The sequence below is a fragment of the Lampetra fluviatilis genome, chromosome 27 (assembly GCF_964198595.1).
Source record: "Lampetra fluviatilis chromosome 27, kcLamFluv1.1, whole genome shotgun sequence".
Taxonomy (NCBI): Eukaryota; Metazoa; Chordata; class Hyperoartia; order Petromyzontiformes; family Petromyzontidae; genus Lampetra; species Lampetra fluviatilis.
The window spans coordinates 6,938,900-6,966,473 of record NC_136301.1 but is presented as its reverse complement, the minus strand read 5'-3'; the positions used below and the strand labels follow the sequence as shown (position 1 = coordinate 6,966,473).

The 27,574-nt window shown below is 50.8% G+C and overlaps 1 protein-coding gene across 3 annotated transcripts; it reads right to left on the bottom strand.

Moving 5' to 3' along the window:
* Positions 1 to 413: 413 nt before the first annotated feature.
* On the bottom strand, positions 414 to 27,574 carry HSD17B14 (hydroxysteroid 17-beta dehydrogenase 14). 3 transcript variants are annotated; one of them, XM_078869162.1, is made up of 10 exons: positions 27,485 to 27,574; positions 23,615 to 23,735; positions 19,714 to 19,752; positions 17,863 to 17,960; positions 14,069 to 14,135; positions 11,168 to 11,259; positions 9,759 to 9,863; positions 4,809 to 4,876; positions 3,108 to 3,204; positions 414 to 2,497 (listed from the first exon to the last, which is right to left on the bottom strand). In XM_078869162.1, exons 2-10 carry the CDS (start codon positions 23,712 to 23,714, stop codon positions 2,333 to 2,335), a joined length of 831 nt encoding a protein of 276 aa, XP_078725288.1. In that variant the 5' UTR covers positions 23,715 to 23,735; positions 27,485 to 27,574; the 3' UTR covers positions 414 to 2,332. The 3 variants fall into 3 exon arrangements, with proteins under 3 accessions (XP_078725288.1, XP_078725289.1, XP_078725290.1); XM_078869163.1 differs by having other exon boundaries at positions 27,493 to 27,570; XM_078869164.1 differs by lacking the exons at positions 414 to 2,497; positions 3,108 to 3,204; positions 4,809 to 4,876 and having other exon boundaries at positions 9,501 to 9,863.

Here is a 27,574-nt window from a genome sequence, read left to right as displayed (position 1 = left end):
AAAATAAATGACTTTTTTATTGAATTAAACCACCAGTATTCAGTCAAAAAGACACGCATTACAGTGGCAACACTCGTGCCTCGCGGTTAGAAGCGTCCAAGTTGCAATTCCGACTCGGGCACTTTTCTGCGTGGAGTTTCGATATTCTCCAACGACCCCACCGCCGCCCCCCTCGTCTGGATTGAGTTCCCTTCGTGGTCACCAGCTTCCTACAAAAGCCGACACATTCCGTTGTCGCGGGAGCCTTGCTAAAAATAAAGTATTTGGACCCAGTGTGCGCTATCCAGGATTAACCGTCTCATCACGATCACGTGTGACCAACCAACACCGGCTCTCGGGTGTCGTTGTTGTTGTTACTGCACGTGACAGTGCTTTCTTGTCTGGAGTACAAGTGGAGCCAATCGTACGTTCTCAATCTGTGCTGACGGCGGGTGTTTTCCGCTTTCACCCCAGAGCTAAAAATAACAGTGGTATTGCTGATGGACCAAACGTCCCCAACGCGTGACCTCCCTGTCTTTGGACTCGGCGTTGTTGATTTTCCTGGGTCGACAAGACGCGTATTTATATGTCAAACAGCAGAGTCAATTAGCCGGCTCCTCTCCATCATCACCGTCATCATCGAAGGGGGTGGAACAAAAACAACCGCTTAATTTAAATTCCATCGGCCATCGAGTGTAGACGTCGTCGGGAGACGTACCTCGGTCTTCCGTTTGTTATTTGGCCCGTACACAACAACAGCGCGTAACGGCTCTCACGGGCGAAGCTGCCAGCCCGAACGGCTCTTGTCGAGCCGAGCGGATCTGGCCCAGGGGAAGCCGGCAAAAACCCGCGGCTCCGAATCCGCAAGCGACGGGGCCCTTTCTAAGGACTGCGAATCCACGATGTTTATTAAGGACCGCCGTCGTGTATTCAACGCAGAACCGGCCCTAGACCTTTGGGGGCCCTCTGCTGGCCACGGGGCCCTTTGCAATTGCAAGGGTCGCTTAGTGGCTGGGCCGGCTCTGATTCAACGCGTGCATTGTTGCGGCTCTTTGATATATTGAGCAGGGGGTTTGTGTTGTTGTTGTTGTTGATGATGTGTTATTTGAGTTTGCCAACCCCTGCTCTGGACGACCGTGCTAGTTTTGTCAGTGGGGGAATTCCAACTCGGCACTCCGGTTACTTCATGGAAAATACTTTGACAAAAAACGCAACGGGGTACATTTTTTTTTAATTACGAGTGAGGAATCGAGGTAAATTTTCCAAAACATGGAAAACGTTGCCAATGGCACTGGCGCGTGCAAGGCCTTTGTGGCTTAACCTTGTGAATCGTGGTTACAAAGTTCTGCATTGTCACGTGCACACACCACACATGCCTCCCCGTGACTCACCACAACACTGCACAGAGATCAGACTCCAACATCGCCGAATGTATTGTCCGTGCCAACTCAGCAGCAAAACACTACCTGCGATAGAATGTTCAACAGTAAGGTTACGATGACATGTTTTTTTTGTGTTCAAATTAACACATTATTAGGATCACGAAAAATCCACAATCTCAAGCAAGTGAGAATAAATAATTTACGATTCATGCAAATCACGTGCAAATGTTGCTCGTGTGACGAATCAGACGGAACGACACCGGTGACATAATCAAGACAGCTTGAACCGGGGTGCAGAATCGAGTTACTGAATAGAATCATCATCCCGAAACCGTGACAATTTTGCCAAGCCGAGGTGACGACGGGGTGAGTCGCTATCCTGGTTCCCATTCTGCCAGTCCAATTTAAACTAAACTATTTTATTCTAATAGGTAAGGCCCCATTGAGCTACATAGTTCTTGTTCAGAAGCGACCTGGCTATCACAAATGATAGCTCAACGAAGTGGCCAATCATCACGTGGAAATTTACAGCAGCCAAATACTCTAAACGCGTGGTGACGTCGAGTCTAAATGTGGAGGAAAAAACCGGAGGACCCGGAGAAACATCCACACGACCACGGGGAGAGAGAGAGAAAGACACGCAAACTCCAAATATACAGCAGCAGGCGTCAGGGTCGGGATCGAACCCACGACCTCCTGTATACCAGGCGAGGAAGTTAACATATCCTAGCCACCGTGGTGATGATGATGGTGGAACCCGCGACCTCCTGTACACCAGGCGAGGAAGTTAACATATCCTAGCCACCGTGGTGATGATGATGGTGGAACCCGCGACCTCCTGTATACCAGGCGAGGAAGTTAACATACCCTAGCCACCGTGGTGATGATGGTGGTGGAACCCGCGACCTCCTGTACACCAGGCGAGGTAGTTAACATATCCTAGCCACCGTGGCGCCACCATTGAAGACCCATCAGTCGTAGTTGCTGGAGCGGGGCTCCCGCTGGTTCTTGCGCGCGTAGTTGAGCTCGGCGCCGGCCGTCAGCAGCAGGTCGATGCCCGTGCAGAAGGTGGCGTCCGCCGCCAGGAACAGCGCCACCTTGCCACTCTCCTCCGTGGTGCCCATGCGTCCCAGCAGCTGGGACGAGAAGGGTCCAGGTGGGCAAACAGACATCACAGATCCCCCCCTCTGATGCTGGTTTGCTTGTCGGAAGGGCGACAATGAGTAATCGAAATTGCGTGCACGGACACACACACACACACGGGGCACGCACACACACACACCAACAACAACGATCCCGCTTGAAGCCTTAACAGACTGTTGGGGCAAGTGCCGTTAGCGAGTAGCACCTATGAAGGCCGGAACACGAGGGGGTGGGTGGCCAACACCATGTCTGGCCGCCTTTGTCTCCTCAGTGGCGATGTGTTTACACACCGCACCAGGTACTCATTTGAGACTGAGTGGCCCTAGGGGAGGCCCACAACCGGTTCATATAATCGTCACTGGTGTTGGCCGTGAGCGGGAATCGAACTCGGGTCGCCGAATTCGATTCCCGTGCACAACTGGGTACACACCAGGATTAGTCCAATTGTCAAGTCACGTGTGGTGGTCGTGTCCATTGTAGATACTCCAACGTCGTTCAAGACGTCTAGCCAGCGTGGAAGAGAAGGCCAAAATACTCTCTCTCTCGGGCCTCATTCTTCACGGACGAATCCAAATTGGCGTCAAGTAGCGTGCGATCTCTCACCTGCGCATTCTCTCCACCTTTAACGGTCGCCTCGGGGTTGTCGGTTCCATTGGCGAACTCCTGCCACATCGGGGTCCAGATATTTCCTGGTGAAATGCTGCAACGGTAACAACGTTGAGAACGGGGGGGGGTCAACGCCGTTGAGAAACGGGGGGTCAACGCGCGCAGTCTGCGTCTCCGAGCGCCGACGTTTCTCATCAGATTTCGATTTAAAGCTTTCGTGACCGCAGGGATTCATCTTCTTGGTTCATTCGGTAAAGTCACGTAGAAGGGAAATAATAAAATAATGAAAATAAAACATAATAAAATTATTCTCACGACGTTTCGGCCACAACGCAAGCAGCCGTCCTCAGGTGAAGACCAGGTCTGAGAACCAAGAAGGTTTCTCATCAGCTTCCACGTGCGAAGTTTGCAGACGACAGGCTGCAACTTGCACCGCCACTGGCTGTCAATGAGCTTCGCTGGGACTGTCCATCTGGCACAGACCGCAGCCCGAGGCCAAGTATGCGGCGGAGCGCACCTCCACGCAACTCCGATTAGCACGTTTGGCTACATACTGTGGGACAGAAGTTCAGCATACGTACAAGCAGCGGCACGTTGTTAGCCGAAAGATGAACATTTGCATGGCCAGACACCCATCAACAGTTCCTGAAGAACTGCATGCGTTTCGGTCCTCTCGCCTGAGAGTCACCGTCAAATAAAGTGAGAGACTTCAGTGTTTTTGTGCAAAATGTACTCAGGACGAATGCCTTTGGTGCAAGTGTCTGTGTGTCTGTTTGAAACTTAAGGCTTAACTCGGCCTACACAGATTTTTCTGGTATAAACTGTGAAACTATAAACTATTTTTTTTATTTTACGAGGTAAGGCCCACTGAGCTATGTAGATCTTTTTCAGAGGCGACCTGCCTATCACAAATGATATCCCCACGAAGTGGCTTATCGTGTGGACATTTTTTTATAGCAGCCAAATACTCTAAGCGCATGTTGATTCTAAATGTGGAGGGAAAAACCCGGAGGAGCTGGAGAAAAATCCATGCGACCATGGGGAGAGAGAGAGAGAGAGACACGCAAACTCCAAATATACAGCACGAGTCAGGGCCAACATCGAACCCACGACCTCCTGCATACCAGACGAGGGAGCTCACATCTCACCACCGCGGAGCCCCCATATTTGTGGTGGATTCCGTGCTGAGGGACTGAGCTGAGGTGTTGTGTGACGTGGAGGGCGATAGGAGCGGTGTGTCTGGTTATTATTGCAGGCACGCAAACGCTCCTCCTCGAAATAACACTTTGTCATAAAGCGCCGTTGACCCTCCACAAAACCTCCGGCGCTCATCCGTTGCGGAGTCGCTCCAATTTCCCCGGAGGGACGGAACGACAACAACAACGCGGAGTTACCTACTCACTCATCGTCGTCTCCGAACTTGATTATTTTTGTCGTCGTCCGTTTAGCCGACCCGTCGACCCTCGTTACGGTTCACGGGAGGAGGAGAGCGACAGGGCGGGAGGGCCGGCTGGCCACACCTGGCCGGCTGGCCACACCTGGCCGGCTGGCCACACCTGGCCGGCTGGCCACACCTGGCCGGCTGGCCACACCTGGCCGACTGGCCACACCTGGCCGGCTGGCCACACCTGGCCGGCTGGCCACACCTGGCCAACGTGCGGCGGTGTGAGTGACGCGCGCGGGGAGGTGCGTCCGTACCTGTTGACGCGCACGTTGTAGCGACTCTCGTCCACCGCCATCGCCTTGGTCATGGCCGTGATCGCGCCCTGACGGAGGCAAAGACAAAGATCCCCCGTGTAGCCTTAACAGACTGTTTGGGGCAAGTGCTGTCAGCGAGCAGCACCTATGAAGGCCGGCACGGCCCACGAGAGGGTTGGGTGGCCAGCACCGCGCCCGGCCGCCTTTATCTCCCCGGCGGCGATGTTTACACACCACTGCTCATTTGAGGGCGAGTCCACCCGGGGGAGTCCCGGGACCCATTCAGATAATCGTCACTGGTATCGGTGGCGGTGAGCGAGAATCGAACTCAGGTCTCCGGGGTCATAGCGCAGCGCCGCGCTAACTGCCCTGCACTACTGCTCTGCACACACACACGTCACGTCACGTTTCCGATAAGGCAGAGGGCGTAGGGGAACGCTCGCAATGTTTACCATGCCACGTAAGAATCTGTGAAATATATACACGCAAATAAAATAAAAGGCACGCAGGGTAGAGTCAAGTTTAATTTTAGTCAATCAAAATTGTGCAGAGATGTATTGTCTGGCAACCCCCTTCCCCCACCCCAATTAACCCCCTCATTACCCCGCTCCCCCCACCCCTTCCCCAAGCCCACATATCTCCCAATGGGCAATTTCATTAATATTCATATACGCATTGAATTGGACTGTACTGTGTACATATGATTCAATGCGTGTATTGCGCGATAAAAAAAATCGTAATCATTCGATGAATCAATTTATCATTCCGTCCCTAATGCTTTTCGTTTGACCACATATACCGACACCGAAGCCATTCACCTTCACGAATTTCTTCGCCTGCCGACGTGAATTTCTTAGCCCCAACGTTCCATCGAGAGGTCTCTGTGGGGTCTGCGGATCTCATGCTACTTTTTACACGCTTTTATTCAACCCACTCTGTCTGTTGTCGTATCCTCAAAAAATCTTGCAACTAAATTTTTACCCACTATCAACTGCAAACTTGGTATACTTATGTCATACTGATGACGAGACTATATTCTATCATAAAAAATCTAAAACATATGTTTTAAAACATTCTTTTACACGCTTTTGATAAACTCACTCTGTTGCCGTATCCTCAATTCCGTCTATTGTCATATCCTCAAATCTTGTAACTCAATTTTAACCCACTTCCCAATGTCGTATCGACTGCAAACTTGGTATACGTACGTCATACCGATGGCAATACCATATTCTATCATTAAAATAAAAAACGTATTTTTAAACAATCTTTTTTACATGTTATGTTTCGGCTTGGGTCTAATTGTCCACGCTCAACTAACGTTGGCTGTAAATCACCAAGGCCCCTTACGCTGTGGCAAGCTTCGGGGCCACTTCCTGGAGTCGTGGAGTTCTGCCATTACTCGTACGGTACATTTCATTAAAGCGTGTTTTTTTTTAAGTAGTTTTAAATATTATTTATTTTTTCTCCAGGGACTCGGCTGGGCTTCCTCCATGGAGGAACCGGGTTCTGGCCCTGCGTAGCCCCTAGACCATGGAACGCTCTGCCCCTGAGAGTTCAGGAAATCTTCTTCAATTGTGGAATCTTCAAGTCTCGACTTAAAGCTTCCTGTTCAGGAAGGCTTTTTGCCTGATTTTATCATGAGGGTCTTGCCTTTCATTTTCATCATCTTGTTCGTAATGTCAGGTTTGTTTTATGCTCACTGTGTTACTTCATGATCGTCGCTTGCTCACTGGACGAAGGGCACTAATACAAGCCCGAATTATTATTATTATTATCAAGATTTGTTCGGGGAAAGCGGGAAATTTGCGGATGTTTTCAGAAGATGATAATTAATTACTGGGCCCACACATGCTTCTGTTCCACCGTGTCTGTGAAGCTAAAGCGCTTATAAATGCGCCCGGTAAGTAAGCCTCTGGTACAACAGGTTCTACAGTGGCAATTTTTCAGTCTCGTAGTAACGAGGTGCTTTTAAATTTGTGTGCTTTTCTAATTAAAAAATTAAGCGGCTTGCATTACTTACATTTTTGTAACATTTTTAAATCGCCACATTCAGCACCAACACTTCCACTTTTAACGAAAATTACATAATGGGAATGGAGAAGGTGGCAGGGGCATAGGTCAACCTCAGAGGACGTGTATGGAAGACATCAAAAACACCGCTGGCCTTACACACTAACCCAGCTACGAGAGGCAGCGAGAGACAAGTTTGGATGGCAGAGTCTGATCGTGGATGTCACCAGAGGCCAAGGTCGAGCTCGACCTGACGGCACAAGGGATGAAAACCACAGCAAAATTTTCTTGCTGTGGGTTTCACACCCGATGACGATTGCTTGTGTTGCAATCGAAACGTCGTGAGAATTTATTTTTATTATTTTATTATTTCCCTTCCACGTGACTTTACCGAAAGAACCAAGAATATGAATCCCTGCAGTCACGAAAGCTTTCAATCGAGCAATAGTCCTTTTTTAATGATCGGCTGGCCTATGCGAATAACACTCATTGCAAATTAAAAATATGAACTCTATACATATATAGAGTATTTCTCCGTCGTGTTTTATACTGGATATTTTCACTTGCCAGACAAGAGACATCATCATCATCATCTGCATCACATTCCATGGACAGGATAGCCTGCATGTGTGTCCACCGCGCATTTCGTCATTTGTTTCCACTTTCCTCTGTCTTGTGCCAATATGCTCGTGCACCAATCTCTTATGTCTTCATAAAGCCATTCTCTTCACATAGTTCCTACTGTATCCATTCTACATTTCGTGCCAGTTTCCTTCTCATCACTAGCTCCATCATCAGGTGTGCTTCCATGTGCAACCTTTCCCTTACTTCTACGTCGCTCTGTGTGTCCAAGAGACACACGAGACAAAATCCACGGATGTCAATGTGCCAAGTAACCACATGTAGGCACTTTGCTAAAAACTGAACACGTTGTTATTTGTAAAAGTGGCCTTAATTAAATTCCTGCTCGTACCAGGAGGCTTGACATTGTTTTACTCTGAAACACGTGTCGCTTTGTAATGCTCTTTGCACACATTCCCGATAGCATGTTGCGTTTAGCTGGCACACTCGTTTTATAAGCTAATTAAGTGCGGTTTTCCCATTAACTCAATACACTTATTGTATTCGCATACAATAAGTGTATTGAGTTGTTCATTCGGGACATTTATCAGCTTGGCAGAGGCCTATTAATTTGACAATCTTGCCAGTTAAGGCTCGTCTGGAATTTCCACATTGCCACGGCATGACAATTTACAAATGCCAACACTGTCATTCAAGGGTACCGGAGATCTCCATGAGTGACTGAATTGCAATTACGGCAGCCACCGGCGCAGCGATAAGCCTAGCAGCGTTGAATTTCGATTGAAAGCTTTCGTGACTGCAGGGATTCATCTTCTTGGTTCTTTCGGTAAAGTCACGTAGAATGGAAATAATAAAATACACACAGACAGAGTCATTCAGACTCTGTCTTCTCGACAGACCTGTTCTCCACCTGAGGACGGCTGCTTGCGTTGTGGCCGAAACGTCGTGAGAATTATTTTATTATGTTGTATTTTTATTATTTTATTATTTCCATTCTACGTGACTTTACCGAAAGAACCACGAAGACCTGGCAGCGTTGTCTGACAATGCGACTTTTAACCAGAGGCGCGTGCCATCCAAAGCAGTCATCGGCAGCACTTTTAAGTTGCAACAGCAAGTGACACTGCGCGTTCAGGTGGGGACGCAACAGCCTCACCTCCGATTAGCACGGTTGGCTGCGTAGGGTGCGAAAGAAGTTCAAGATACATACAAGGGAGATCTGGTGTAAGGTGTTACCCAGGGACGTTATCATGTCAGATCTCGAGGGAAGCTAAGCAGGTTTTGATCACATCAGATGAACGTCGTACTGGAACTGTGAATACCAACCGAGTTTACTCCCCAACGCACACCGGTGTGCTCAAGTAGTAACCAATCGGCACGTTTTGTTTAACGTGACAAACCTCACTGATTGGTTGCCTCGGATGGTGGCTGGTTAACGACACATTTATATTTCGATTTAAAGCTTTCGTGACTGCAGGGATTCATCTTCTTGGTTCTTTCGGTAAAGTCACGTAGAAGGGAAATAATAAAATAATAAAAATAAAACATTATAAAATAACTTTATAATAAAATAATTTTATAATAAAAGAATTTTATTATGTTTTATTTTAATTATTTTTTAATTTCCCTTCTACGTGACTTTACCAAAAGAACCAAGAAGACACATTTATATCCACGCAATCTAACCCCCCTCCCCCCGAAAAAAACTTTTATTACAGATGTTATGTCATGTAGGCCTCGGGTTTGCGAGAACGTGGGGGAAGCGTTTTGGCTATTCGTGGTCGGGAAATGCCGCGGCGCTCATGCTACCGTTTGTGGCCAGGTCGCTTCTGACAAAGAAGCAAACGGCTCAGTGGGCCTTACCTAGTAAGGTAAAATCATAGTTTTCGTTTTATTTGTAGATATATGTTTAAAGCGATTCGTTTACCTTGCCCACAATTTGCACTCCTATTGCGTTGTTATCGTATCATTTGCTGTGGCCACGTTCTGACCTGCCCCCTACCGGACGTCAGAGGTCGCAAACGGGTTTTGATTCCTTACCCGTACCCGGCCGGGTACGGGTACTCGTTCCCTACCAGTACCCGTACCCTACCCGAAATGAGTGACAAACGGTTACTCACCAGTGACTCACGGCCTACCCGTACCCGTACCCGGCCGCACCAGGGTCGCAAACGGGTACCCGTACCCGTACCCGGCCGGGTACGGGTAGCCGGGTATCGGGTAGGGTACGGGTATCGGGTACCCGGTTGCGACCTCTGCCGGACGTCTGTGAAGAAGAGCTTTACAGCTCACCGGATTCCTCTTCCTGCAGGATAAATAAACATTCAGACTCCGGAACCTCAACAGCCCCCCCACCTTGGTTGCGACGTACGGCACGGCGTCGTTCTGCCCGATCACGGCCACCAGGCTCGCCACGTTGACGATGTTCCCTTCCGTCTTGCGCAGGTGCGGCAGCGCGTACTGCGGACGGGCGCGACACGAGCGAGCAAACAAGGCGCGGACAACGCGTGAACAACGCTTGAACAACGCTTGAACAACGCTTGAACAACGCGTGAACAACGCGTGAACAACGCGTGAACAACGCGTGAACAACGCGTGAACAACGCTTGAACAACGCTTGAACAACGCGTGAACAACGCTTGAACAACGCGTGAACAACGCGTGAACAACGCGTGAACAACGCGTGAACAACGCGTGAACAACGCTTGAACGCGTGAACAACGCTTGAACAACGCTTGAACAACGCGTGAACAACGCGTGAACAACGCGTGAACAACGCGTGAACGCTTGAACAACGCATGAACAATGCATAAACAACGCATGAACAACGCTTGAACAACGCGTGAACAACGCATGAACGCTTGAACAACGCCTGAACAACGTATTAACAACGCTTGAACAACGCATGAACGCATGAGCTACGCATGAACTACGCATGAACAACGCATGAACTATGCATGAACTATGCATGAACTACGCATGAACAACGCACGAATAACGCGCAAACGCGCCGTTGCGCGATAGCAATGCCGGCGGCGGTGCAAGACACGCACGCGTGGGTGTTCACGCAGCCTTAACGTGCACATAGTCTGGCACAAGCGCCGTGGTGACGTCACCGCCACTTAGCGTCGAATGTAATGACGGTAGATTGGCACGAAAACAAACGGCGCGCGATTGTGGCAGTTGGCCAAACCTCCCAACACAGGTACCCACCGGAAGGAAAGGGTCTTCGAAACTCAGTGTGCGGCTTTGCTGGGTAAATAAATATTGTTTGTATTCATAAATTAGTATTATCACCTTGGTTGCGACGTTACGGCAACGGCATTGTTCTTTCCAATTAAATAATAATAATTAGTTCATTTTTATTATAATTAACTATTATTTTTGAACTATAAAAAAAAATGCATTACCTGGGTCTTTCTCGTGATTTCACTTCAAATGAATACACTTTCACACATCTCTATTCATAATTACACCGCAGATATTTTAGAAAAGAAGGTCATTATGTTAATCAGGTTATTGCGTTAATAAGTGATTACATATCCTTGTTTTGACACGGCCGTGTAATTGTTTTACCCAGTCGGCATTTATCGATTAATTTTGTTTCTCCCTTAGCCACGCTCTGATGCGATTCAGCGCTGTACATTCCGTCCCGGCAAAACAACCCTCCATTACAACGATTCACAAAAACTGCATCCCCCCCCCACTCTGTACGCGCCGTTGTATCTGAAGCCATCGTGGCTCCGTGAGGTTTGCACCGTCACCTTGGAAGCGAGGAAGTAGCTGACGAGGTTCAAGTTGAGAAGCGAAGTAAAATCCTCCGCTGTGACGTCGTCTGTCTTCTGAGGAGGTGGGTCTGAAACGCGGATGTTGCTTTTTGTAAACCTACAACAAAAATTGTATTTACATCACGCAGCTCTATGGCGCACGCGCGCAAATACTGCTAAAACTGACACCTTTTTTACAAGGAGTCATGTTTGCATAGACCACAATACCTGCAGTCATAATGCAAACAAAAAACATAACTCTGATATCAGAGTTATGTATCAGAGTTATGTTTTTTGTTTGCATTGTTATGTATCAGAGTTATGTTTTTTGTTTGCATTATGACTGCAGGTATTGTGTGTTTGCATTATGACTGCAGGTAATGTGGTCTATGCAAACATGACTCCTTGTAAAAAAGGTGTCAGTTTTGTTGCCAGATAGAAGGGTAAAAAAACAGTTATCATATTTTTTACTGGCAAATGAGGTTCCAATGGAATACTGCTAAAGTTAAGTTTTTTTGCCCACTTTAAAGATATCCACACCTATCAAGAACGGATTTTTTTTTCTCGAGTCAATAGCTTTCGACAACTTTGAAACTATGCGTGGAAAACACTGCTCCTGTGTTGAACTCGCTGCAAGTGACATAAATGGTCATGGGACTTTGGGCGCTTTATTCACTTGCAATGAAATTATTAGTAGCATCGGGTGAGCAATGAGTGTGGAAAACATATACATATATAAAAAACATATTGGGTGCTGCACTAGAGAGATGTTAACTACCTCGCCTGGTATACAGGAGGTCGGGGGTACGAACCAAACCCTGATGCCTGCTGCGTATTTGGAGTTTACATGTGCTCCCCGTGGAGTGGATTTTTCTCCGGGTCCTCCAGTTTTTCCCTCTACATTTTTCAACATGCGTTTAGAGTAGTCAGCCGCAATAAATTTCCACGTGATAAGCCACTTCGTTGAGTTATCATTTGTGCTCAGGTCGCTTCTGGAAGAGCTATATAACTCGGCGGACTGTACCTGGTAAAGTAAAAATCGTTCAGTTTAGTTTTAATTGGAGGGAGGCGTTATGTCTCCTTATTAATTTGCATGTATGCATTCCGCACAATGACGCTCAATGATCATTTGTGCTCTGTATCATGTCGTTTTCCGTCGCAATAGGACGCAAATCTAACAGACAGGGTCCTCGCGCTTAAACATTGAGCAGTTCAACAGCGTTGGTTCAAGCAAGCCTGACTCTTGAATTTCGATTTAAAGCTTTCGTGACTGCAGGGATTCATCTTCTTGGTTCTTTCGGTAAAGTCACGTAGAAGGGAAATAATAAAATAATAAAAATAATACATAATAAAATAATTCTCACGACGTTTCGGCCACAACGCAAGCAGCCGTTCTCAGATGAAGAACAGGTCTGTCGGAAAGACAGCGTCCTCAGGTGAAGACCAGGTCTGTCGGGGAGACAGCGTCTGAATGACGATGTTGTCTCCCCGACAGACCTGGTCTGAGGACGGCTGCTTGCGTTGTGGCCGAAACGTCGTGAGAATGATTTTATTATGTTTTATTTTTATTATTTTATTATTTCCCTTCTACGTGACTTTACCGAAAAAACCAAGAAGATGAAGCCTGACTCTACTGATAAGATAATGAATGTTGAAACCGGTCCAGAGTTTGCTTGTAGTGAACCAATGCTGCTGAGATAAGATGCACTCCCAGAAGGAAGCGTGGCCGACGGGATGTATGAAAATCTACTGTTTTTGTGTTCGGAGACAACGTTGTCAAGGTGGAATTACATCTGCTTATTTATTTAGGTTACATTCAGTATGAGTGCGATGATTCGCTAATATCGATTGCTAAGCTCACGACACATGTATCAAACTACGCACGTACAGTGGTCCCTCGGTTAACAGTATCGGTTAACGGCTTTTCGGTTAACATTTCGCCTCCCACAGGACCCCATGGTTTCGCCGAACATTAACATTTTGACTAACGGTACGTTCACGTCATATGCACGCGGACCCCAATTTCGGCCAATCTGGGGCTGAGCCTCGCCCTCAGCCAATCAACGAAGCCCATTTATGAGCGTTTAGACCCCGACTGGCTTTGTTTCATTGCGTTTTGTGTTTTGGCAGTGGAAGCCGTCTGCCTCTCTTGTGCAGACTCAGTGATTTTTTAACACGTAGGCTTTCGCGACCAATATTATTCATAATCAACGTTTTTGGGTTTAGATCGCGTTATTTATAAATGTGTCGTAACCCTCCACCACCCGACACGGCCAATCAGTAAAAAAGGGTCACGTTGACAAAAGACAAATAGTTCACTGCTTTAGCCCACCGGTGTGTTGAAGCGTGAAACCACAACATTTACAATTTGAGTACGACGTTTCGCTGGTAATTGCATCCAGCATCATCGGGCAGTTCTCCAGAATGGTGAGGCTCTGCTGTGTCTACCGTTCTTATATAGAGCAGCAGCAGGGTGACGTCATCATCAACTCATCAGTGATTTTTACTTGTTTTTCAACTCACGAGTTAATTCGATTAGCAGTTATTTGGGTTAACAGTAGTTTTCGTGGAACGGATTAAAAACGTTGACCGACGAACTACGGTATCAGAATCGATGATTTTGGGTCCACATTGTTGTGGAAATAATTGACTGCTGCATCCACTAGGGGCCACTACATTCACCACCACGTTCAACAAGGGTATTGCCTCAGTTACTTGTCCCGCCATCTCACTGCGTGTGCGTAGTCCATCGTATCTCGACAAATGTCATCGTTATTTATTGGGGAAATAGTTTTCGCTTAACGCGTTTTGTTCGCTTCACGCGGAACTTTTCAGGAACGCATCTACCGTGGTTAAAGAGCGACTGCATATCCCGACAGTGCACCGTGCCGTACTCACGCACGCCAGCGTTGTTCACAAGGCAGTCGATGCGGCCGTATTTCTGAACCGTCACATCGATGAGGTTCTAAAGAGGCAGGCAACACACGCATGCATGCGTACGTACGTAAGCATCACCACTGTCACCATTACTGAACGTTCAAGATGAGCACCCGCACATACAATTAGCGTGGATGGCTGCGTATGGTGTGAAAGAAGTTCAACATGCAGTGTGGGCACCCACAAACTCTTAAATGATAACTCACCGGTGCTTTTGCCATTAGCTTCCCAAGCCGGTGGTGAAGCCAGTGGTGGAACGGAAGTTCCACGTTACTATGGCAGAGCCCATTATGTTCATAGGACAACCACTGGTTAACTTCCTATCCAGTGGAATTTATTTTATTGAGGTCATCGGCATGATGTCCTTGAGTTGTGCGCCTTTTGGCGTCATCTGGTCCAACACCATGTGAGACTAGGCTCTAAAGAAAGCTGTCTCGGGTGTGGACCAATCAATTTCAAGGACAGTGCATACATTATCAGAGTTGTGTTTTTTTGTTTGCATTCAGACTGCAGGTATTGTGGTCAATGCAAACATGACTCTTTGTAGAAAAGGTGTCAGTTTTGTTGCCAGATAAAAGGGTAAAAAAAACAATTATCATATTTTGCTACTGGCAAATGAGGTTCCAATGGTGTAAATGCTTACCCCGAGCTCTCATACTCTGATGGTTCATTGTCCTTGAGTTGTGCGCCTTTTGGCGCCATCTGGTTTCAACCCATGTGAGACTAGGCTCTAAAGAAAGCTGTCTCGGGTGTGGACCAATCAACTTCAAGGACAGTGCATACATTATCAGAGTTATGTTTTTTTGTTTGCATTCCTACCGCAAGTATTGTGGTCAATGCAAACATGACTCCTTGTAAAAAAAGGTGTTAGTTTTGTTGCCAGAAAAAAGGGTAAAAAACCAATCATCATATTTTGTTACTGGCAAATGAGGTTCCAATGATGATGGACCAAGTTAACCCTTGAGCAGAATATAAATTCACAACTTTACAACTGTTGACCTGAAACAACCCTTTGTCAAACTTCCGGATGAAGCTGTGGGGGGGCGTTATTTTGACCATACTTCACCACGCTGGTCAAAGTGGGGACTGGTGAAGGCAAGTAGCACGGACATCGGCGAATATGCAAGAATGGAGATTGTTAAGTGTAATTACTATTTTACTGCATGATAATGCATCAATGATCATTTACATGCTACAAATGATGATAAAAACAATAGGTAACATTTTTTAATACAAGTAAAACACTCGTACAATAAGCCCGCTCAGTGTGATCATGGTTATCATGCCCTCTGGTGGTGTGCGCCCGTCATTTTACAGCAACAGCCCCCATGGGAACGGAGGGTTAATGACGACCCAGCCAACATTTTATAAACTCGAACAAACTGCTCCTAATCAGGGAGGTTTATGGATTTCACAATTATTCAGGCGTTTATTTCAGTTTCAAACATTGGCTCGCCAGGAGAAGGCGGTCCAGCGAGTGGACTAATCGCCATCTCGATTTAAAGATTTCGTGACTGCAGGGATTAATCTTCTTGGTTCTTTCGGTAAAGTCACGTAGAAGGGAAGTAATAAAATAATAAGAAAAAAATATTTTATTATATTATTATTTTATTATATTATTTTATTATGTTTTATTTTTATTATTTTATTACTTCCCTTCTACGTAACTTTACCGAAAGAACCAAGAAGATAATCACCATCTGTTTAGTCCATCTTTGCGGGAGATAGAGCGTTGCCCCCTCGCGCAAAGGCGTGGGTTTTCTCCACACAACTTATTATTAATTGACTGAAAACATCTTAAAATAAAAACCCCAATGCAGCAGTAGCAGGACCCTCCTAAATACAACACATTGCGGCTTTCCTGGAGAAAACACATTCCTGTGGAGGGAGCTGGAGGGAGCTGGTAGGAACGTTGGGTTGCTCGGTCAATGGCCTGCAGGGTCAACGGCGGCGTGGTGTATTCCGCAAATATGCCCGACTGTGAGGGCGGGCACAAGCCGGCGTGAGTAGGTTAAACGTTGAGTTTTATAAGGGCACCACGGAATGACTAGCCCCTCCCCACCCAGCCCCACCCCTCCCACCCCCCACCCAGCCCCTCCCCACCTTCCCCACCCAGCCCCTCCCCACCCTCCCCACCCAACCCCTCCCCACCCTCCCCTCCCCACCCAGCCCCTCCCTCCCCAGCCCCTCCCCACCCCTCCCATTTTTGGATGCACGACGGACGGACAGACACAATAATCCCCTGAGGGCTGGTGGAACCAGGAGGTTCCTCCCAGTATAAGTGCATTATAATTACGATCATGCCTGATGAGAATTATATCATTATGTCAGCTATAATCAATCCACTGCTGGATGGATTCCCCCCCGCCCCCCCACTCCCGAAAGCCGACGCCACCCATCACGATCTCGCGATGTAACAATCCACCAGGCACCTCTGCACGAGCCGATTTCATCGCTCCATCTCCGCACTGGACGTGATTTCGGGACGCGTTCCCTTCATTGACTCTGCCGCTCTGTTATTTTATTCCTGATCGTCGTCGTCCATCGTCGCATTCGCATTACTCTCGGTAAGTGTTTGTACAGTCTGTTCTCCTGTAACGTGTGGTTTTTTTCGAAACGCGAATTGGATATAACGAAAAAATTGGATATACCCCGATCGAGTGATCAGAACTACGCCGCGCGAGGTTTGAATAAGCGGTCGTACGGCTGCCTCGGCGTAGCATCGCACGAGGCATTGGGATGCTGCTGGATGCTTCTTGATGCTACCCACGCGCCTCAAGTCCTCGTTCAGCCCGCGTACGCATCTCACGCGTTATCACGGCCTGCGCTGTACATCATATTGCATACTATTCATTATAACGCGATGTTTTTTGTTCTGCAGGATCGCAACTACGACCGCGTTATCGGAGAAGGGACTGTACGTTAAAAGGCAGAGGGACAATGAGGAGCTGTTGACCCAACATGCACCAGAGTACACGGGAAACAGAAACGAGACGGCACAGGTGCACAGCCTGTCACGACAACTCGCGAGGTCACTGCAGCAGCAGCAGCAGCAGCAGCGACAGAGACAAATGGCACAGGGTACACCTGTGACAACAGCTCTTAAGAAAACAGCGGTGTGAATGGGTGAACTATACTTATCCATATCTTGTCGTTCAGTCCCTGATGTTGGATAATAAAGAATCAGTGCGACCGATAACAAACAGCCCCGGGGAGAGGGGTAAATCACTGCGTGCCAGGAAATAAATACACTCAAGCCTTTAATCTGGTGAAATCTCTCTCCTGCACAGCCAATTTCCAAACAAATCCCCAAATTGACAAGATAATCCGTGTGTCGCCACGGGTTCCAAACAAGATGCAAGCATGTGTGAGCAAAGCACACAGCCGCGACTTGGGCATTATGCATAAATCCATCAGCATTTCCTGACGAAGTGCATTGTGGTCCTCTTGGCTTCGGACACCATCAAAACGAATTTGAGCAAAATTCGGCCGACCGACAGCAGCAGTGGTGAAATGATAGACGCAACTGTGTGAATTGGTTTCGTCATCATACGGACTCATCAGCGTAGCACATTGACCAATGGTCACTGCCGCAAAGTCCGCATCACCAATACCGGCTGCCCGTTTCACCGCGGGGCTTTTTTAAGTTGGAAGGCTCAGATAAAGTGCGACCGTGACAAGCAAACAGATGGCAAAAAACATCGTGCAATACGCGGTAAGCCTACGAGTAAAACGCGCAGCATCTTAAGACGCACCTTTATTTGCTCCTCTTTTGTGACGTCACACGCCACGTAGAAGGCTTCGCCTGGGCCCACACTGTTGAGTTCGGCCTCCAAAGCATTGCCTGCCCCGACTGGAACACATACACACACGCACGCACACATACCTGGACTGGTAAACAAAGATCCCTCGTGTTGCGTACATAGACTGTTGGGTGAAAGTGTCGTGAGTAAGCATTTATTAAGGCCTGCATGGCAAGGAGGTTCAAGTTTAAGTTCATTTATTAGGTATAGCCCTGTGAGCCATTCGGCTCTTGAATCGGGTGCAACCGCAACAAATAAAAAACAAAAACATGAACAAGAAAACATCTTAAAGTGAATATGTGCAAACAGAAAATCCAAGAAAAGACAGAAAAATATTGCAGAAAAAGCACCGTACACCAACGCTGTGTGCAAAAATCCCAGTGGGATGCAAGTCAAGCAACAACAACCACAAGACAACTTAGATTAAGGCCATCAGTCTAACTCCGTACTACAACAAACAAACATGGCCAAACCAAAAAACTTTTCGAAATCACCAAAATAAAGCCATAAAAGCAATGAAACAGTGATCATAGGAGGTGGCGTGTTAAGCACCAAGCCCAGCCGTTGTGAGCATCACTCCTCTGCCCTCCGTTGTTGCTGGAGGGCGACTGCCTTCAAATGCCCAGTAGTGTCCTTCATGAGCCTCCTCTACCACAGAGGTCGATTTTGACACCACTGTTATCAAGCTATTGGCCAAAAACAAGCTGTTTGGGCATGTGAGAGCTGGACAACTGCGCTAGATGAATCCAGTCAACACAGGGATTGTGGTCAGATATTTCAATGATCTGTGATCTTCTCGCACACAATCCAGTCAGGCAGAATATATCAAGCCTTGCAAGGGGTCTATGTTTTGCAAGCATAGGGAAGACATGCCTTAACTCACACTTTACAATGATCTCCCGTGTAGCCTGAACAGACTGTTGGGGCAAGTGCTGTTAGCTCGCAGCTCCTATGAAGGCCGGCACGGCACACGAAGGGGGTGGGTGGCCAAAACCACGCCATACACACATGATTCCTACAAAAAGTGGCATAGGGGCCAAAATAGGTTCACAAATGAGACAAGAATGTTTTCCGTTTTAAACGATTTTAAACTTGATATGTCACCTGCCTAAATTACTGTGTCTATGCTATTATTTTCAACTCGCCTTTTGCCCCTCCATGGACGGGTGTATTGCAGTAAATCTGAAACTTGCAAGCGAAAAGCAGACCGCCACGTGATATATTCATTGCATCAATTCGTGTGCAATTTGTAAGGCCACGGTGACACAGACTTATTTCATGTAAAGGTCATAATCCATTGTTTATCACGACCTCCTTTATACTTCGATGTCTCAACAGCGTTACGGAGATCACGTGACGTGAGGGTTCTGCCTTTGTCGTGAGGGTTGTAAGTTGACGCCGAGGAGGGGGGAGGAGGCGCCTCGCCCCCCCCCCCATGTGGAGTGACGTCACCCGCTAATTATTATGAATGGAGGGGGGGGTGTCCATTTGGAGGACATCACCTGTTCATGATTATTAATGAAGGGGGGGTTCTCCATGCGGAGTGACGTCACCCGCTCATGATTATTAATGAGGGGGGGGTCCATGTGGAGGACGTAACCAGTTCATGATTATTAATGAGGGGGGCTGGTCGACGTGGAGTGACGTCACGTGCGGGACACACAGACATTCTTGGCTCATTATAGTAGTAAATAGTTTTCATGAATTGAATCGGTGATCTCTTGATTGCAAGACCAGTGTGCTAACCATTACCCCTATATATCAGTCGTGGTAGGAGTAGTGTGATGGTGATGATATACTGACCGTCCTTTGCACAGAATACAACCTTGGCACCTTGCGAAACTGTAAAAAAGAAAATAATTAACAACAAAATGAGACCGTTATTATTCAAATACTTTTAAAATACCCTTACTTGTGAAAGAGGTTTTTGTCGATGCGAGAATGTCTACATAACTACTATTATTTATCTTCTTGGTTCTTTCGGTAAAGTCACGTAGAATGGAAATAATAAAATAATACAAATAAAACATAATAAAATCATTCTCACGACGTTTCGGCCACAACGCAAGCAGCCGTCCTCAGGTGAAGACCAGGTCTGTCGGGGAGACGCCGTTGCCGATCATTGCTACAACGCGCTGTCTCCCCGACAGACCTGGTCTCCACCTAAGGACGGCTGCTTGCGTTGTGGCCGAAACGTCGTGAGAATTATTTTATTATGTTTCATTTTTATTATTTCCATTCTACGTGACTTTACCGAAAGAACCAAAAAGATGAATCCCTGCAGTCACGAAAGCTTTAAATCGAAATTTAACCACTACTATTATTTATGTTACCAGGGTAAGGCCCACTGAGCTATTTGGAGTATATATAACTCTTTTTCAGAAGCGACCTGGCCACAAATGACAACTCAACTAAGTGGTTTATCATGTGAAAATGTATAGCAGCCAAATACTCTGAAACGCGTGATGTCGATTCTAAATGTGCGACAACGGGGAGAACATGCAAATTCTAAATATACAGCAGGCGTCAGGGTCGGGATTGAACCCACGACCTCCTGTATACCTGGCGAGATCATTAACATCTCACGACCGTGGCAGCCTACATGTAATGAAGGCCATTCCACACGCTCTGGAGTAATTGTGTGACAGTTCAACCTTTGGCCAAATATATTTCAACTAAAAGAGCAGACAAAATGAGTTGAGACCAGAAAACACCTCACCCAGGTAGACTTTGCAACCCGACGTATGTAAAAATGGGAAAATTCTAAACAAAATCAGTCACATGATCAGGACAAGGGTACGTGGTCTCCAACGCAGACATAAAAGGTAATATAGCCGTGGCTGTTTAACCATTATTGGAAGATTCGTTATTTTTTAAAACATGTTCAAAGGTCAACGCTTGAAGTTTTACCTTGCCTTTAGGCTAACTTTGAATCCATGTCACGGAAACAAGTTAATGTGCAACGCCACTACTCTGAATTACAAATGCACGAGAAAGAGAACGGTGAAAATGTTATCTTCTGTGCGTGCGGTGACTGCAGTTTGGTTGTGACAAGAGATAGAAGCAATTGACGGATGTGTAGAAATGTCAAAATACTGTAGAGTTCAGATGCAGATGATTCTAAAATGATGAAAATAGCAATAATTGACAGCTCTTAACCAATCTACTGCTTGCACGCAGAGCCTCTTCAGACGATATCATTCGTGGGGGGGTAGTTTGCCTATACTTCACCACGCTGGTCAGTGATGGGTGGTGAATGGGGCACCCCGGACCAGATGTTAAACCGTGCCGGAAAATGGTACTCAGGCCGCTGTATTCATGGTACACCGTGGTAACCGCTTGGCAGAAGAACATTGGGGACGCGAAGGTGAGACAGACGCAGAGGTGCGAGGCAGCCGACCTGTGAATGCTGCGCCGTTGCCAAACCTCAAAATACCCCAGACATCATGAGACATCTCCTATACCAGTGGCAAAATATAGTAATAGGTTTTTACCCTTTCAACTGGTACAAAAACTGACACCTTTATACAAGGCATCATGTTTGCAATAACCACAACACAAGCAGTCAAAATGCAAACAAAAAGAAACAACTCTGATAATGATATGCACTGTCCTTGAAGTTGATTGGTCCACACCCGAGACAGCTTTTCTTAGAGCCTAGTCTCCATTGGTGTTGGACCAGATGACGCCAAAAGGCGTACAACTCAAAAACAGCGCACTATCAGAGTATTGAGAGCTCGGGGTAAGAATTTATCTTTCACGTTCTGCAGATATTGATGCTACTGGTTCTTTGCGTTCTGCAGATGTAGATCCCATTGGTTCTTTACGTTCTGCAGATGTAGATGCCACTGATTCTTCACGTTTTGTAGATGTAGATCCCACTGGTTCTTCACGTTCTGCGGATGTAGATGCCACTGGTTCTTCATGTTTTGTAGATGTAGATGCAACTGGTTCTTCATGTTCTGCAGATGTAAATGCCACTGGTTCTTCACGTTCTGGAGATGTAGACGCCACTGGTTCTTCACGTTCTGCAGATGTTCATGCCACTGGTTCTTCACGTTCTGCAGATGTAGATGCCACTGGTTCTTTACGTTCTGCAGATGTAGATCCCATTGGTTCTTCACGTTCTGCAGATGTAGATGCCACTGGTTCTTCACGTTCTGTAGATGTAGATCCCACTGGTTCTTCACGTTCTGGAGATGTAGACGCCACTGGTTCTTCACGTTCTGCAGATGTTCATGCCACTGGTTCTTCACGTTCTGCAGATGTAGATGCCACTGGTTCTTCACGTTTCTGCAGATGTAGATGCCACTGGTTCTTCACGTTCTGCAGATGTATATGCCACTGGTTCTTCACGTTCTGCAGATGTAGATGCCACTGGTTCTTCACGTTCTGCAGATGTAGATGCCATTGGTTCTTCACGTTCTGCAGATGTAGATGCCACTGGTTCTTCACGTTCTGCAGATGTAGATGCCATCGGTTCTTCACGTTCTGCAGATGTTGATGCTACTGGTTCTTCATGTTCTGCAGATGTAGATTGCATTGGTTCTTCACATTCTGCAGATGTTGATGCCACTGGTTCTTCGCGTTCTGCAGATGTAGATCCCATTGGTTCTTCACGTTCTGCAGATGTAGATGCCACTGGTTCTTCACGTTCTGCAGATGTAGATGCCACTGGTTCTTCACGTTCTGGAGATGTAGATGCCACTGGTTCTTCACGTTCTGCGGATGTAGATGCCACTGGTTCTTCACATTCTACAGATGTAGATGCCACTGGTTCTTCACGTTCTGCAGATGAAGATGCCACTGGTTCTTCGCGTTCTGCAGATGTAGATTCCATTGGTTCTTCACGTTCTGCAGATGTAGATGCCACTGGTTCTTCACGTTCTGGAGATTTAGACGCCACTGGTTCTTCACGTTCTGCAGATGAAGATACCACTGGTTCTTCGCGTTCTGCAGATGTAGATGCCACTGGTTCTTCACGTTCTGCAGATGTAGATCCCATTGGTTCTTCACGTTCTGCAGATGTAGATGCCACTGGTTATTCACGTTCTGTAGATGTAGATCCCACTGGTTCTTCCGTTCTGCGGATGTAGATGCCACTGGTTCTTCACGTTCTGCAGATGTAGATGCCACTGGTTCTTCACGTTCTGGAGATGTAGATGCCACTGGTTCTTCACGTTCTGCGGATGTAGATGCCACTGGTTCTTCACGTTCTGCAGATGTAGATGCAACTGGTTCTTCACGTTCTGCAGATGAAGATGCCACTGGTTCTTCGCGTTCTGCAGATGTAGATCCCATTGGTTCTTCACGTTCTGCAGATGTAGATGCCACTGGTTCTTCACGTTCTGGAGATTTAGACGCCACTGGTGCTTCACGTTCTGCAGATGAAGATGCCACTGGTTCTTCGCGTTCTGCAGATGTATTGTATTGTGCGGCGGTTGAACTTACGACTCTCGGTCCGAACGGGCAACTGGACATACTTGACAGGTTTGTTCGTATCTCTGAAAGTTTGTAGGTCGAATGTTCATAAGTAGAGTCCCTGTCCTTTGTAAAAAATTTTTTTTTATATTTTTACAGCAAGCTTGTTTTGATATGCCGTGGCATTTAGGGCAAAAAAAATAAATCCATCCTTTAAAAAACCAAGAACCAAAGGGCTGTATAGTGTTCCACCCTCGATGGGCACGGAGGAAACCAGACTTACCAAACACGCGGACCGTACCCTGACCGATGCCAGTGGTGCCTCCTGTGATGATCGCCACCTTGTCTCGGTACCGCAGCGAGCTCTGAGCACCGGGCTCCATGGCAACTGGGCGGCGAAATGTCTGAGGGGCACACAAATGTTAGTTTCAGGGGGGCTACTGAAATCATTGCGTTGACTGCACGCTTTGTGTGGACGTGGAACTTCTTTCGCGCCGTGCTCATCGGAAGTAAACGAGCCTTAGACAGACTGTTGGGGCCAATTTATTTTATTATTTCAGCAGCAAGGGGCCCCCGAATGAGCTGTTGTGCTGTATTTTTATGGGCATCTGGCGACGATACAGATGTTATACGGTACAGATGTTCGTTACAATCAAAGTGATCTATTTAAAAATGTCACGACGCACGGAGTGGGTCGGTGGCCAACACCATTCCCGGCCGCCTTTGTCTCCCCAATACACCACGAGGTGCAGTACTCATTTGAGGCTGAGCAGACCGAGGGAGGTCCTGGACCGGTTCAGGTAATTATCGCTGTCACTGGTGTCCGTGGCCGTGGGCGGGAATCGAACTCGGGTAGTCGGGTTCGTAGTGCAGTGCGCTCACCGCTCCCAGACCCCCCTCACACTCCCCTCCTCACCCTCCCCCCCTCCCTCACACTCCCCCCCTCTTCACACTCCCTCACACCCCCCCCTCACATTCTCCCTCCTCACCCTCCCTCACACTCACTCACACTCCCCCCTCACACTCCCCCCCTCCTCACACTTCCCCCCCCTCACTCCCTCCCTCACACTCCCCCCCTCCCTCACACTCCCCCCCTCCCTCACACTCCCCCCCCCTCACACTCCCTCCCTCACACTCCCCCCCCTCACACTCCCCCCCTCCCTCACACTCCCTCACACTCCCCCCCCTCCCTCACACTCCCCCCCCCTCCCTCACACTCCCCCCCCCTCCCTCACACTCCCCCCCTCCCTCACACTCCCCCCCCTCCCTCACACTCCCCCCCTCCCTCACACTCCCCCCCTCCATCACACTCCCCCCCTCCCTCACACTCCCCCCCCCTCCCTCCCACTCCCCCCCCCCTCCCTCACACTCCCCCCCTCCTCACACTCCCCCCTCCCTCACACTCCCCCCTCCCTCACACTCCCCCCCCTCCCTCACACTCCCCCCCTCCCTCACACTCCCCCCCCTCCCTCACACTCCCCCCCTCCTCACACTCCCTCACACTCCCCCCCTCCCTCACACCCCCTCACACTCCCCCCCCCCTCACACTCCCCCCTCCCTCACCTCCCCCCTCCCTCACACTCCCCCCCCCTCACACTCCCCTCCCTCACACTCCCCCCCCCCCTCACACTCCCTCCCTCACACTCCCTCCACACTCCCCCCCTCCCTCACACTCCCCCCCCCCTCCCTCACACTCCCCCCCCCTCCCTCACACTCCCCCCCCCCTCCCTCACACTCCCCCCCCCCCTCCCTCACACTCCCCCCCCCCTCCCTCACACTCCACCCCCCCCCCCTCCCTCACACTCCCCCCCTCCCTCACACTCCCCCCCCCCCTCCCTCACACTCCCCCCCCCTCCCTCACACTCCCCCCCCCCCTCACACTTCCCCCCCCTCCCTCACACTCCCCCCCCCCCTCCCTCACACTCCCCCCCCTCCCTCACACTCCCCCCCCCCTCCCTCACACTCCCCCCCCCCTCCCTCACACTCCCCCCCCCTCCCTCACACTCCCCCCCCCTCCCTCACACTCCCCCCCCCTCCCTCACACTCCCCCCCCCCTCCCTCACACTCCCCCCCCCCCCTCCCTCACACTCCCCCCCCCTCCCTCACACTCCCCCCCCCTCCCTCACACTCCCCCCCCCCCTCCCTCACACTCCCCCCCCCTCCCTCACACTTCCCCCCCCCCCCTTCCTCAAACTCCCCCCCCCCTCCCTCACACTCCCCCCCCCCTCCCTCACACTCCCCCCCCCTCCCTCACACTCCCCCCCCCCTCCCTCACACTCCCCCCCCCTCCCTCACACTCCCCCCCCCTCCCTCACACTCCCCCCCCCCCCTCCCTCACACTCCCCCCCCCCTCCCTCACACTCCCCCCCCTCCCTCACACTCCCCCCCCCCCTCCCTCACACTCCCCCCCCTCCCTCACACTCCCCCCCCCCCTCCCTCACACTCCCCCCCCTCCCTCACACTCCCCCCCCCTCCCTCACACTCCCCCCCCCCTCCCTCACACTCCCCCCCCCTCCCTCACACTCCCCCCCCCCTCCCTCACACTCCCCCCCCCCCTCCCTCACACTCCCCCCCCCCCTCCCTCACACTCCCCCCCCTTCCCTCACACTCCCCCCTCCTCACACTCCCCCCCCTCCCTCACACTCCCCCCCCCCTCCCTCACACTCCCCCCCCCCCTCCCTCACACTCCCCCCCCCCATCCCTCACACTCCCCCCCCCCCTCCCTCACACTCCCCCCCCCCTCCCTCACACTCCCCCCCCCCCTCCCTCACACTCCCCCCCCCTCCCTCACACTCCCCCCCCCTCCCTCACACTCCCCCCCCCTCCCTCACACTCCCCCCCCCTCCCTCACACTCCCCCCCCCCCTCCCTCACACTCCCCCCCCCCCTCCCTCACACTCCCCCCCCCCTCCCTCACACTCCCCCCCCCTCCCTCACACTCCCCCCCCCCTCCCTCACACTCCCCCCCCCCCTCACACTCCCTCCCCCCCTCCCTCACACTCCCCCCCCCCCTCCCTCACACTACCCCCCCCTTCCCTCACACTCCCCCCCTCCCTCACACTCCCCCCCCCTCCCTCACACTCGCTCGCACTCCCCCCCCCCCCGCGCCTCACTCCCCCCCCCCCCCGCGCCTCACTCCCCCCCCCCCCCCCCGCGCCTCACTCCCCCCCCCCCCCCTCCCCGCGCCTCACTCCCCCCCCCCCCCCGCCTCACTCCCCCCCCGCGCCTCCCCCCCCCCCGCGCCTCACTCCCCCCCCCCCCGCGCCTCACTCCCCCCCCCCCCCCGCGCCTCACTCCCCCCCCCCCCCGCGCCTCACTCCCCCCCCTCCCCGCGCCTCACTCCCCCCCCCCCCCGCGCCTCACTCCCCCCCCCCCCCGCGCCTCACTCCCCCCCCCCCGCGCCTCACTCCACCCCCCCCCCCGCGCCTCACTCCCCCCCCCCCCGCGCCTCACTCCCCCCCCCCCCCCGCGCCTCACTCCCCCCCCCCCCCGCGCCTCACTCCCCCCCCCCCCCCCCCCCCCCGCGCCTCACTCCCCCCCCTCCCCGCGCCTCACTCCCCCCCCCCTCCCCCGCGCCTCACTCCCCCCCCCCCCCGCGCCTCACTCCCCCCCCCCCCCGCGCCTCACTCCCCCCCCCCCGCGCCTCACTTCCCCCCCCCCCCCGCGCCTCACTCCCCCCCCCCCCCCGCGCCTCACTCCCCCCCCCCCCCGCGCCTCACTCCCCCCCCCCCCCCCACTCCCCCCCCCCCCCCCGCGCCTCACTCCCCCCCCCCCGCGCCTCACTCCCCCCCCCCCCCCGCGCCTCACTCCCCCCCCCCCCCCGCGCCTCACTCCCCCCCCCCCCCGCGCCTCACTCCCCCCCCCCCCGCGCCTCACTCCCCCCCCCCCCGCGCCTCACTCCCCCCCCCCCCCCGCCCTCACCCCCCCCCCCCCCCGCGCCTCACTCCCCCCCCCCCCGCGCCTCACCCCCCCCCCCCCGCGCCTCACCCCCCCCCCCCCCCGCGCCTCACCCCCCCCCCCCCCCGCGCCTCACCCCCCCCCCCGCGCCTCACCCCCCCCCCCCCCCCGCGCCTCACCCCCCCCCCCCCCCCGCGCCTCACCCTCACACTCCCTCACACTCCCTCACACCCTCCCCCCTCACACTCCCTCCTCACCCTCCGACCTCTTCACGGCTGCTTCCTCACGACCCCCGCGCGCTCTGTCGCGGTGCGCCGAGCCGCGTCCGTTGGGCCGCGCTTCCTCGT